Below are 12,921 nucleotides of genomic sequence, written 5' to 3' on the forward strand. Positions count from 1 at the left end.
TTTCGTGAGAAGAACGATTTTCGGGATGTCTCCTGGTCTGACAAACAGTGCTGTAGTTCTGCCACTTTCCACCACAAATGCAGAAGGCCGACATAGGCGTATTAGATGGATTGAGACGCAGCCAATACAAAAAACAAACAGACGGATTTTGATTTTGATAATATTATGTTATTTAGGGGGGATGAGGGTTTGGGGGCTGAGGGCCTGGGGATGAGGGCTTGGAGGTTGTGGGCCTGGGGGCTGAGGGGGATAGATGGATATGGGATGTGAATGGTGGGAGGGTTTAAGCAGGCATAGCCAATCAGGGCAGGTTATAGGGAAACCATCATGTTCACATTTTCCCAATAACTAACTCTAACTCCTGGGCCCTTCATGTCGATCTGAAAGGATTAGTAATGACTCAAAGCCATTAGATGAATGTGCTGTATTGCTTACACCTATACACCTTTCAGATCTGTCTAAGTGCCTATAGGGGAGAGGAGCTGTAGGGACAATAGGCTGGAATAAAACAGAGCCAGCGGTGACTCTGTGTATGAGTTGATTCAACAATGATGACCCTAAATATCCTGTAAGGAAAGAGCACCAGGAAACTAGCTCTATATGAACCAGTCCAATGAAAATATGTGGATGTTCTGACAACATGAAACATGAATAGCATGAAAGAAAATCACTATTTCATGTTTACTGGGAACCATTTATTAGTGTGTTCTTGTGTGCAATGACATACTGTACATGTTACATGCACGTACTGTATTGATCTGTATTTGTGCGTATGCATGTGCGTGTATATACACTTATGAGTTATGTCTGTTGTCCAGGGATTTCTCTGGATGCTGGTGTGTGTGTATGTGTGTGTGTGTGTGTGTGTGTGTGTGCGTGCGCGCACCTGTGTAAATGCGTTACCTGCGAGTTATGCCTGCTGTCCAGGCCATCCTCAGAGTGCTGTCCCTCAGGACTCCAGCTGCCTACTCTCTGGGACATCTCCTGAGCCCGCACTGTCACCCACGACTGGCTCTCTGGAACCCCCCCCCTCCACCGGTCTACAACACACAGACAGTCAGACAGGCCCCTCGCACACACACACACACACACCACACACACACACACACACACACACACACACACACACACACACACACACACACACACACACACACACACACACACACACACACACACACACACACACACCACCTCCCTCCACCAGTCTACAACACACACACACAGTCAGACCAGGGACATATATACACACGAATAGACAAACACGGACACACACATGCATACACACAAACCAGGCCCCATATACATCACCTTCATCAGACCCATGCATTCAGCGCTTGTATGAGGCTAACTGAATGCACTCATCCCCACAAACCCATACACCAGCCTTTCTGAACACACTACACACGCACATACACACAGTGGTCCTCTACACGTGAGGCGTGTCCGCCCAGCGTGTCGTCCTGCTCCTCCTTCTCATGGATGACACTCCACCTGTGGAGCCACTACCCATCCTCCCTCTGGCTGCAGAGAAAGAGGGAGAGAGAAAACAGAGAGAGAGGGAGAGGACAGAGAGAGAGACCCAGAGAGAGAGTTGGGGGGGGGTCTACTCACAGGCTGTTGACGGGGTCTGCCGGATGGGTAGGAGGGAGGCTGAGAGGCCCGTCCTGGATGGGGGAGGGCGGCTCCACGCGCTGAAACAGTAATGTCGTTCGACTCTGTGTGAGATACAACATGGCCGCCGGCTTTAAGGTAGACAAACAGGAAATGGGGAAGTTGGAGAAGAAAGTGAGTTCAGAGCAGGTCACAGCATCCAGGGGGGAGGAAGGGTTTCAGTCAGCAGGGGCTGACTGAGCCAGAGCGCATTCTGGGAGGGGAGTTGGAGTCCTGCTGTAAATGTGAGAATGGAAGGCTCATGCCAATGAATCATCTACTTCCAGGTCACCATGAATGAAGGGCATTAACCAGAGCCATAGCCACTGTATATGACCTACAGTATACAGTACCTAGCTATGGATTTGGAAGTGTTCCGTTGGATGCTACAAAGAGGTCTGGATTTGTCTGGCATTAATTAAGGTCTTTGTCTAAAGTATTTTTTATCTTATCAGACAATTTGTATGTTGCTCATAGGAACACATCTCAAATGACACACTATTTCTGATTTTCACCTAGGCTTTGATTCAAAAGAAGTGCACTATAACATGAAAAAGGTGCCATTCAATACACAACCCATTCGACAGGATGGACAGTGTTTACCTCTTGACCTGATTGGATTTCAACCTTGACTTTTGACCCCCATTTGACCTCAAGCAGCCAAATGATCACTATCGGCAACCAGGAAATGAGAGTTGGTGGGTGCAGTTTGAGCCAGTCCAACAATCCATTAGAGCAGTAGGACAGCAAGACCAGGGAGGAAATAAGGAAGAGTTGAACAAGGCAGAACATCAGTGCAAAACCAATGGACAGATCCATCAGGAAGAGAACATTCCAAGTCTCTGTTGAAAACAGACGTTGACACATAAGGAGAGGAGGGAGAATAGTCAGAAAATAATATACAAATTATGATAGAGAAAGGAAGACAGGAGGAGAGGATGAGAAAAGGAAAGAATAGAGGTAGAAGTCCATGTGAACGAATATCGAGAGCGAAAAAGGACACAAGGAGGGATAGAGGAAGGATGAAAAAGAGAGAGGAAGATGAGGACTTGGAGTAGACCTGTTGGGAACATACAGGACACTGTTAGAAAAAAGGGTTCCAAAGGGTTCTTTGGATGTCCCCATAGGAAAACCATTTTTGGTTCCAGGAAGAACTGTTTTGGGTTCCAGGCAGAACCCTTTGTAGAAGGGGTCTACATAGAACCCAAAGGGGTTCTACCTGGAACCAAAAGGGTTATATCTGGAACCAAAAAGGGTTAATCAAATGGTTATCCTATGGGGACAGCTTAAGAACTCTTTTAGGTTCTGGATAGCACCTGTTTTTCTTAGTGTAAGTGAAATGCATGGTGGGAGTGTGTTCAAATAACCACATACAGTGTCATTCAGTTATTACACATCCACTTAAAAGTGACCAACTGCTACTTTTATGTCCGTAAGATATCTGGGCAAAATGTTGTTGGGCCGCATTTGGTTTCCAGCTGTGGGCCGTAAACCATGCTGGCAGTGGGCCACTCCTGGGCCAGTATATACTTGCTAGCTGGAATGGGTTTCAATGGTAAGTAGCTGTTTTGGTTTAAGGATTTCACGAGCCATGGAGGGTCAAGTTTAAAGTGGATGGATCACAAAGGTTCCAGGTCACACAAGGAAATAGCACACAAATATTTTTCCAAACAATATTTGTCCAATCGTCATTTCTAAACACTTGGAACAGTTCTTGTCCGAACCTGAACCGTTCGAAGCAAGGGTATTCCCATTCTCCAGGTCCCACCCCTAGTCTCACATCATGACAAACCACATGCTTATCTATGGCAGCAAGCTCTACCTGGAATCATGCAGGGAAGAAACTCTCATCACTGGGATAGATGCTACCCTACACTATGTCTCTCCTTATCTAACAGTATGGTAATAATACTGTCTGAGATGGTGCAAGGGGGAGGGAAGTCCACTCCTCTGCTCCTGTCCTTCTGTAAGCAAGTAGCAGCAGGGGTGGGGGAGGGAAGGAGGGGAAGAGAGGTCGGGGTGCAAGGGGAGGAAAGTGAGGGGCAGCTCAGTAAGAGGAGGTGTAGAGAGGGGTACAGGGGAGAGGGGAGAGGATGTGTAGGGGTAAAGGGTGGGAGAGCAGACATTGGCTGGAGAGCAGGATGGGCGACTATTGGATGAGGATGTTGCAGTGACATCATCAATGTTTGATAACATTCGTTGCCCAAGAAACTCCAGTTCGTGAGTGTTTGTGCTCTGTACATGTTTGTGGTCATGGGAAAGTACACCTTGGGAGCATTAGAGTAAAAGCACAAGGACCAGCTGGGTGGTATGGTTGTAGTTGTGAATGAAGACCAAGCATATGACATGGTCACGGTCAAATGTTCAATTACTTGACTCTAAGTATTGGGTGACCAACTCTTGAGTCTTCTCAGCTTGTCTTATGAGTCTTCCATTGTAGTTTGACAGGTGATAGAGGGTGGTTTCTACAGTTGTTTAGATGGCATCCTCCTTAGATAGCTCCATCATGTTCCTGAGGAGTTCCTGTGACTTGTCCAATCAAACTATCCCCTGACTCATACTGTAGGTCCCATCCAACCAACTCTTCAAAAAGCATGTACGTATACAAATCTATACACATGGCTAAGGCAGGTTTGAGGTCAGTTTTTAAAGCTCAGACAGAGCCAGACTCTCTCAACTAACTCCTAGATCTTTCAATATCCTGCCTCTCTCACGCCCTTCACCTCATGTGTCAGAGAAAAAGAGTTAAGATCATTGTTTAATCTTTGAATTTAGTGACTATCCCTTCAAGACCAACCTCTTCCTTGTGCTATCCTACAAGGAAGGAATGCCAGATGACAGCAATGAAGTCATGAGGAATTGATATGGCTGAGAGTTGTGTGTAGAGTGGTGGCAGGTGGCCATAGCAGAGCAGGGAAAGTGGCATGCTTATAGTGCAGTGAGAGAGGAGGAGTAGGAGGAGAGGAGGAGTAGGACTCTGTCTGTAAAATAGGAAACCGTGTATGTGTGTGCGTGAGAAATACAAATACATCTAAATAAAACAATCTCCGTAATTTAAAACGTCATATTTTACTTTACACTTAAAATGTTTCTGTAATACTGCTACAATTTTAATGTTTTATCGTCAGTGGCTTCACATGTGACTACATAAACACAAGATCCATTGTATTGGTTGTATATGCATTCTCTATGTCAACAGGGAATAGGGGGCTACAGTACAATGCTACAGTCCAGGGTGTAGGGCAACAGTCCAAGGCCAGGATGTGGCTAAAGGCTTGGGAAGACTAGCATCATCATCATCATCATCACTAGCAGTGGATTCACAGCCAGGGAAAGGGAGGATAAAGAGGAACAGGCTTAGGTGAGGAATGTACATTAACGTCGTACAGTCTTCGCCATCCAGAGCTGTGACAAAGACACCCAGCCCAAACCGATCCAAAGATGATCGAGAGGGTTCTCTATAGCAAGAAAAGTGCCTCTTCTTTAGAAATAATTGTGATTCAGAATTATATAATTGTGCTTGAAATATAATCTGCTGGTTTTCTGTATAGCAATAATATAATATCATGTAAAAATGTAATATAACATGGACCAGTGAAATACTTTGTCCACCAGAGGGCCTCACAGAGTTTTATACCGACTAACTGCAGAGATAGATAGGAAGGAAGGGAGGATGGAAGAACACAGAGACAAGACTAGAATGGGTAAACCCAATGGCAGTGGTCCTCTAACCTTTGACCTCTAACCTTTAGCCAGGTGAGGTCAATGATAACAAGTGACCTTACAATAACGTAGTAAGTAAATGCTATAGTAAGACTGTGGGTGGGCGTGGTTATGGGTTGTCACAGCTCCGCTTTGACCCCTGTACTAACAGCACAGCAGTATTTGTAGTCAGTCTGACTCTGCTCTCAGTCAGTCTGCGTTGTCTGAAGGTTTGGGGATGGTTCCTAGGGATAGTAGTTGTACCTGCTCCGCCTCTAGCCGCGCCTGAGAGCGCTTGGCCTTGCTCTGCCTGTAGTACTCCATGATCATCATGGCAGCGTAGATCTTCCCCACCGTCAGGTCTGTTGCTGCTGAGAGAGGGACAAGTTACCCTGCACGATTAGACCACTACGTATGGGACCCTGAGCGAGAGGGATGGGAGTAGAGGGGACGAGGTACGCACGCAGAGAGAGAGACACACACTCACACAGACAAATACACACATATACACGAACACAGAGCTGATAGTCTTTTCACAAACAGACTCAGACTAAAAAATGATCATGTGTCACATTTTCTCTGTTTAACTGTAGTCTTTCCTTCTTTCCATCTTTTCTAGCCATATCTGTATTTCTACTGACTGGTGGTCTTCAATCAGAAGACAAGACTCAAGACCACTTCATTGTGTAGATGGGGGACCTGGCAGAGGACTGGACAGTATCAACAGAACTACTGGGGCTGTTTTGATGCTGTTTTGGCATTCTGATGCAGGACTGATGGGTCCCCATTTACTTCTCAATAGAAGGTGGACATGTTGTACTTAGTTCAATTTGGACCTTGTACTTTGTGATCTCCAAACAGATAAACAAAACAGAGCTTCAGAATAGTATAAAGTGCGATAACAGTCTTTGAAAGAGTCATTTCCAGGTTTCAACAGCAGATCACATCTTCACAATAAAAGGGCCTAAAGTCCAGTTCAAAAAAGTGTGTTCACAACATTATGCTATTGGCCATTTCTGTACTCCGCTCACCAGCATGCTAAATTACCACACATTTTATTTCAACTTGGCTTGAACGTTATTAGCAGGGCAAGGAAGCCTGTGCATTCTGGTAAAATTTGGTACAATTAGCAATCTGGTGAGTAGCTATAACGCACCTGACCCAGATGCCTTTACCTATACTGTAAATCATGTTTCCTTTCATATAATATACATCTAATATCTACATAGCAACTAGTGCTTTGGCACTTGTGCATTCCTTCTAGTCCTGTATGTATTTCTCCGACATGCATAGCAGCTAGTGTTCTGACCTACAGTAGCACTGTATGAACTAAACCCCTTGAGTGTTCTGACCTACAGTAGCACTGTATGAACTAAACCCCTGGAGTGTTCTGACCTACAGTAGCACTGTATGAACTAAACCCCTGGAGTGTTCTGACCTAAAGTAGCACTGTATGAACTAAACCCCTGGAGTGTTCTGACCTACAGTAGTACTGTATGAACTAAACCCCTGGAGTGTTCTGACCTACAGTAGTACTGTATGAACTAAACCCCTGGAGTGTTCTGACCTACAGTAGCACTGTATGAACTAAACCCCTGGAGTGTTCTGACCTACAGTAGTACTGTATGAACTAAACCCCTGGAGTGTTCTGACCTACAGTAGCACTGTATGAACTAAACCCCTGGAGTGTTCTGACCTACAGTAGTACTGTATGAACTAAACCCCTGAAATGTTCTGACCTACAGTAGCACTGTATGAACTAAACCCCTGAAATGTTCTGACCTAGAGTAGCACTGTATGAACTAAACCCCTGAAATGTTCTGACCTACAGTAGCACTGTATGAACTAAACCCCTGGAGTGAAAAGACTACTATAGAGAGTTGGTCTATAGAGAAGCACCCCCTGATCTCAGGCACAGAGCTGGGCAGACAGCCTGCTGGTATTGGATCCGGTGGAGGTGTGATGTTGGGTCTACAGAACAGGCCTGGAATCAGTGGAATGGGCTGTTGGAAGTATTGCATTGGGACTTTAGGATGAGGCCTGCTGTGTACAGTTGTTAGGTTGGGTGGAGGTGTGATATGGGTGCAAGAAAAGAGGTCTATATGGGTGTGTGGGGACTGGGGCTGGTGGAGGTGGATGTGGTACATGGCCTGCTGTAGGGAAATGGGACTAGGGCTGGTGGAGGTGGATGGGGTACATGGCCTGCTGTAGGGAAATGGGACTAGGGCTGGTGGAGGTGGATGTGGTACATGGCCTGCTGTAGGGAAATGGGACTAGGGCTGGTGGAGGTGGATGGGGTACATGGCCTGCTGTAGGGAAATGGGACTAGGGCTGGTGGAGGTGGATGGGGTACATGGCCTGCTGTAGGGAAATGGGACTAGGGCTGGTGGAGGTGGATGGGGTACATGGCCTGCTGTAGGGAAATGGGACTAGGGCTGGTGGAGGTGGATGGGGTACATGGCCTGCTGTAGGGAAATGGGACTAGGGCTGGTGGAGGTGGATGGGGTACATGGCCTGCTGTAGGGAAATGGGACTAGGGATGGTGGAGGTGGATGTGGTACATGGCCTGCTGTAGGGAAATGGGACTAGGGCTGGTGGAGGTGGATGGGGTACATGGCCTGCTGTAGGGAAATGGGACTAGGGCTGGTGGAGGTGGATGGGGTACATGGCCTGCTGTAGGGAAATGGGACTAGGGCTGGTGGAGGTGGATGTGGTACATGGCCTGCTGTAGGGAAATGGGACTAGGGCTGGTGGAGGTGGATGGGGTACATGGCCTGCTGTAGGGAAATGGGACTAGGGCTGGTGGAGGTGGATGGGGTACATGGCCTGCTGTAGGGAAATGGGACTAGGGCTGGTGGAGGTGGATGGGGTACATGGCCTGCTGTAGGGAAATGGGACTAGGGCTGGTGGAGGTGGATGTAGGCTGGAGATGGAGGTCTACAATTAGGTGTGTCGTCTTCGAGGATTGGACTGGTGGGAATCATGGGATCCTGTGTGTGTGTGTGTGTTGGTGTTGGTATGTGTCTATGTGTACATAATAAGTGTGTGTGTGATTGTGTGTGTGTGTGTGTGTGTGTGTGTGTGTGTGTGTGTGTGTGTGTGTGTGTGTGTGTGTGTGTGTGTGTGTGTGTGTTGTGTAGGGGGCTGTGCCTGCTGTATCAGAGGGTGCAGCAGTGAAGGAGACTGGTTGAGAGAAGCTGTCCTCGGGTGGCATGAAGAAGTAGACAGACACTGGCATCGCGTCGCGGTCCAAACACACTGCAGCTTACACTTATGTGGCGTGACTAAGAGGTCCAGGGTCTTCTGGGAGAGATTGGGCCAAATCGCCATCATCTCTTTCCTCAGCTCTGCATCCATCTGGTGTTTGTCCACACCTCCTACACACACGCAATGACACACACACACACACACACACACACACACACACACACACACACACACACACACACACACACACACACACACACACACACACACACAAGCAGGCACACAAGCAGGTACATGCACACAAGCAGGCACACACACACACACTCACACACACACACACACACACACACACACAAGCAGGCACACAAGCAGGCACATGCAAACAAGCAGGCACACACACACACATGCACCAGTGTATACACACACATAAACACACACATTCACATCGATACAAATGCACAGCAGAGCCATAGAGGTGTAAGAATTGACGCACAGACATGAAAACACACACAAGCACACAGACACAAGAGAATGTGTTTGTTAATAGAGGTGAGCCTTGACTCCCAGTTTAAATGTATAGTGTGGATGAGCCATGTAACATAGAGACATGGGGATTCAATAGTATGTCTGGCCATCTTCACTTTGATTGGGCCAACCAAATAAGGTGAGACTCAATTACATTGAAACTATGATTGTTAATTCACATAAGAACTCTACAAAGTCTACAAAAAAAGAGCTGTAGCCTATTAGAAACCCTATTACACTGACAGTATGGCTGGTAGTACACATTCAATTCTATTGGTTAATAAGAACTATACAAACTCTATAGAAAAAGAGCTGTACTTAGGACACCGTGGGAGAAGCAGAGGGACCGATGTAGGTCTCAGGGACAGCAGGGTACACACGATACACAATCACCTTACAGTAGCAGACTGCCCTGCTCTGTTCTGTTCTAGGGAAGACAAGAAACAGGGGGAAGAGATGGTGAAAAAGGCAAGCAGGAAAGAGGGGTTCCAAACCTTCCGTACCCTTGGCGATCTTGATGTCCAGCGCCGTGCGGATCAGGGCCATCAGGGTGGAGTTGAAGTGTACTGAGTTGTCGTCGGCGACCGGGAGGTCCATCCGCAGCAGCCTCTGTTGGAAAGAGCCAATCGGGGGAAGGTGGGTGAGTAAAAAGGGTGTGTCCCCCAGGAAGTGGTGGTGTAGGTGTGTTCTGAACCTCCAGGTGAGGAGACAGGGAAAGGGGGTTGGTGGGGGGGAGCGCTGTCATTTTTTGTAGCAGGCTCTATGAGTCTGTCTGTCTATCTGAACATCTGTCTGTCAACTATACAATGTGTCATTGGCACTGCTACACCAGTTATGGCAGCTGTTTGGCAGCTGAGTTGTTATTAGGTACTGTCAGTACCAAAAAGATGTAAACATTGATACTTCAGTTATTTGATCATTTCATGGCGGTGGCAAATGATACCATGATTTCTTTACAGCCTGTGAGAGCCAAAGGTATAAAATGGTTAGCATTACACTACCACTACTGATTACTATGAGTTGGTTGGTTCCTCTTGTGGGTGTTACCTTGTTCATGTCTGTACACAGATATGAATAACAGTCCTTGTTGTGTTACTTAGGAGGCCCTCACAGGTTCAGTAGTGTCACAGCATTATTTACGCCTTCTCTGATAGCAGGTGTAGAATGAAGTTAGACTCTGATCCAATGTCAGCTTTGTGCGTTTTCCCCTTGAATGGTTTAGTTCAGGATTATGGGATATTAATCTGATTCTAGATCAGTAAGAGCAGACAGCTGGCTGCCACTAACAGAGCTCCCCGTAGTGGATAGGAGATTCACAGAGTTCAACAGAGACCAGGCCATAAAGCGATAAACCAAAACTGAGGGACAGGGGGAGGGGAACGTCATCGTTTTCATTTATCCTTTATCCACCTTCTGGTCTTGTCAATATAAGAGAAATGGACACGAGCCAACACACACACACATGCACAGACAACACACACAGACAACGTGACGTTAGTGTGTGTGAGACAGGCTCGCGGTAACCGTTGTCACGGCGACATCCCAGACATGCAGCAAGACCATGCCAACCACTCCGCTCCCCTACCCCAAAACCCTGTGACACATCCCCCCATCCTCCCCTGTCCCCCCCATGCAACATGCGGTGCACACACATAATGCTTCACAGGACAAGCAGCGGCACAGCCGTACACAGAAAGCATCCTCTGTGTGGTTTAATAATAGAATAATGTTTATCTGTTTGGGTTTAGTAGTGGTTACTGGCAGGAGGATATGACATCATTGAACCTACATGTGCTACATCTATAGGAGATATTAGATGAAGGGCTGTTGTTGTCATACAGAGACAATAGAGCTGTAAAGCTCTATGCAAATCCTCTGATCTCTCAGTGAATAATGTGTGCAGGGCCTGACAGGGTTAATAGGTGAGCGTGAAAACAGAATTCAGACGATCAAGGTAATCTAAGAAAGTCAAGATGGCCGCCGCGGCAGGCGTTTTTTAAAGGGTAAGATGGGCTGAGGTTCTAGGAAAGGCTGCCTTAGGCCTGAGGAAGGCTGCACAATAAGTGTTAGGGGGTGGGGAAAAATACATCTCGTTATCAGAAAATAATTGAAAAGAGAGACGGGGGGTTGGTTGTGAGTGGTGTTTTAGAGACCGTTGTCAAAGCAAAAGAAAGGAGAAGTTGGAGGATGAGAAGAGGTTGGAGGATGAGAGAGAAAAGACATCAGAGAGATAAACAGCGAGTGATAAGAAAAAGAGGTTGAAAGTGATAGAATAAAAGAAAGATCTACCGCCACACAAGCTGGTCGAGTCTAACACAGCATCCTGCCTGAAGACTACTGTCTGTCTGTCTCTACAGAACAGAGAAGAGTGGGGGTGAGAATTTAACACTACACATACAGGGGCCATTATTCTGTGGTTCAGAGGTGAAGGTCAAGTGTGAGGGTTTTTACCTCTCTCATTAGGCAGGTAGGTAGTGATGGTGGGTGGGGGATAGGGGACAGGTGAAGGGCAAGAAGGGGGTCTGTGGGTTTTTAATGTCAAACTAAGGTCCTCACCTACAGATGACAGTTTACACAGGGAAAGGGGAGAGAGGTATTTTCAAAGACGGGACTGTTGCTATGGTTACCCCCAGACACAGTAGATGGAGGTGGTGGGGGATGGAAGGTTAGAGGTCAAAGTCTGAAAGAGGGGTTATATTACAGGGGACACTTCAGGAGGGAGGCTGTTAGGACTGAGGGAGAAAACGCAGGGAGGAGAAGAAGGAAAGAGAGAAAAGAGAGTATAAAGCAGAGAGGTGAGGCAGGGAGAGGAGAGATGAGCTGAGCTGATAGGAATGAATGAACAGAGGACAGAAAGGCAGAGAGATGCAGATATGCAGAGAGAGAGAGCTATAGAGAGAGAGGCAGGGAGAAATATAGGGAGAAATAGAAAGATAGAGAAATGGCAAAGTGAAGAATAGAAAGAGAGAGAGACGCGGAGAGAGGGATGCTAGAGATCGAGGTAGAGGTAAAGGTAGAGGTAAAGATTAACAGAGATGCAGGTAGGGGGAGCGGCTGGGAGGATAAGGAGGGTTTGGGGACAGTAAGTTCTGGCGGTAGAGAGATCTCCTGTGCCTACAGGCTGTTCTGCTGGCTGCCCCTGAGGCTCACAGCGATCTGCCTACGAAGGGACACGTGTGTGTTGTAAGGGTGTCATAATGTGTCGTAAGGGTATCATAATTGTGTCATAATGTGTTGTAAGGGTATAATAAGGGTATAATAGGGGGTATGAGGTTAAATTAGAGCAGTGGTTGGTGACAACCAAATTAGTTGGGTATATGAGTGTGTGTTAGAATATCTGAAGGATTTCACAGGTATATAAGGGTATTTAACGGGCATGAGTGTGTGTCGGTGTGTGTCTGTGTATGACAGTGTGTGAGAGAGGTAATGGTAGTGCCCGTGTGGTGGAGGGGGTGAAGGGGCAGGCATGCGAGTGGCGGGTTAGGAGGAGGGGAGGAGACAGCATGTGAAGAGGAGGGGGACTGGAAACAGAGTAGAACTGCATTGACAGAAGAACGGGGACGGGTGGAAAAGATTCACTTGCAGATTTTGCTACAGGGCCGAAGAGATTCTACTACAAAAAAGAGGCTAGACGTTATTCTGTGGCAATGATAACAGTTAACTGGTTAGCATACTACACAACCAACTAGATAGACAACAAACTATAATCCACCTAAGGGGACCTTTCAGCTCTCTGTCCTCCACCCAGAAAATACATCCTGATTTGTATATGTTGGACTACTGTACAACTAAAGACAGAGACCTGTTCCTATGTGCGTGTGTGTGTGTGTGCGC

General features: G+C 46.9%; 1 protein-coding gene across 1 annotated transcript in view; it reads right to left on the reverse strand.

Annotated features, from left to right (window-relative positions):
- LOC115170706 (voltage-dependent P/Q-type calcium channel subunit alpha-1A) overlaps positions 1-12,921 on the reverse strand; it is a 185,431-nt gene that overhangs the window by 56,930 nt on the left and 115,580 nt on the right. The window contains exons 40-44 of the mRNA XM_029726941.1: positions 9,591-9,696; positions 8,625-8,732; positions 5,620-5,723; positions 1,626-1,718; positions 1,495-1,518 (exon numbers count right to left, since the gene is read on the reverse strand). Of these exons, the coding sequence (XP_029582801.1) occupies positions 1,495-1,518; positions 1,626-1,718; positions 5,620-5,723; positions 8,625-8,732; positions 9,591-9,696 (435 nt within the window). The remainder of the gene's footprint in view (positions 1-1,494; positions 1,519-1,625; positions 1,719-5,619; positions 5,724-8,624; positions 8,733-9,590; positions 9,697-12,921) is intronic.

The sequence above is a fragment of the Salmo trutta genome, chromosome 32 (genome assembly GCF_901001165.1).
Source record: "Salmo trutta chromosome 32, fSalTru1.1, whole genome shotgun sequence".
In the NCBI taxonomy this organism is placed as follows: Eukaryota; Metazoa; Chordata; class Actinopteri; order Salmoniformes; family Salmonidae; genus Salmo; species Salmo trutta.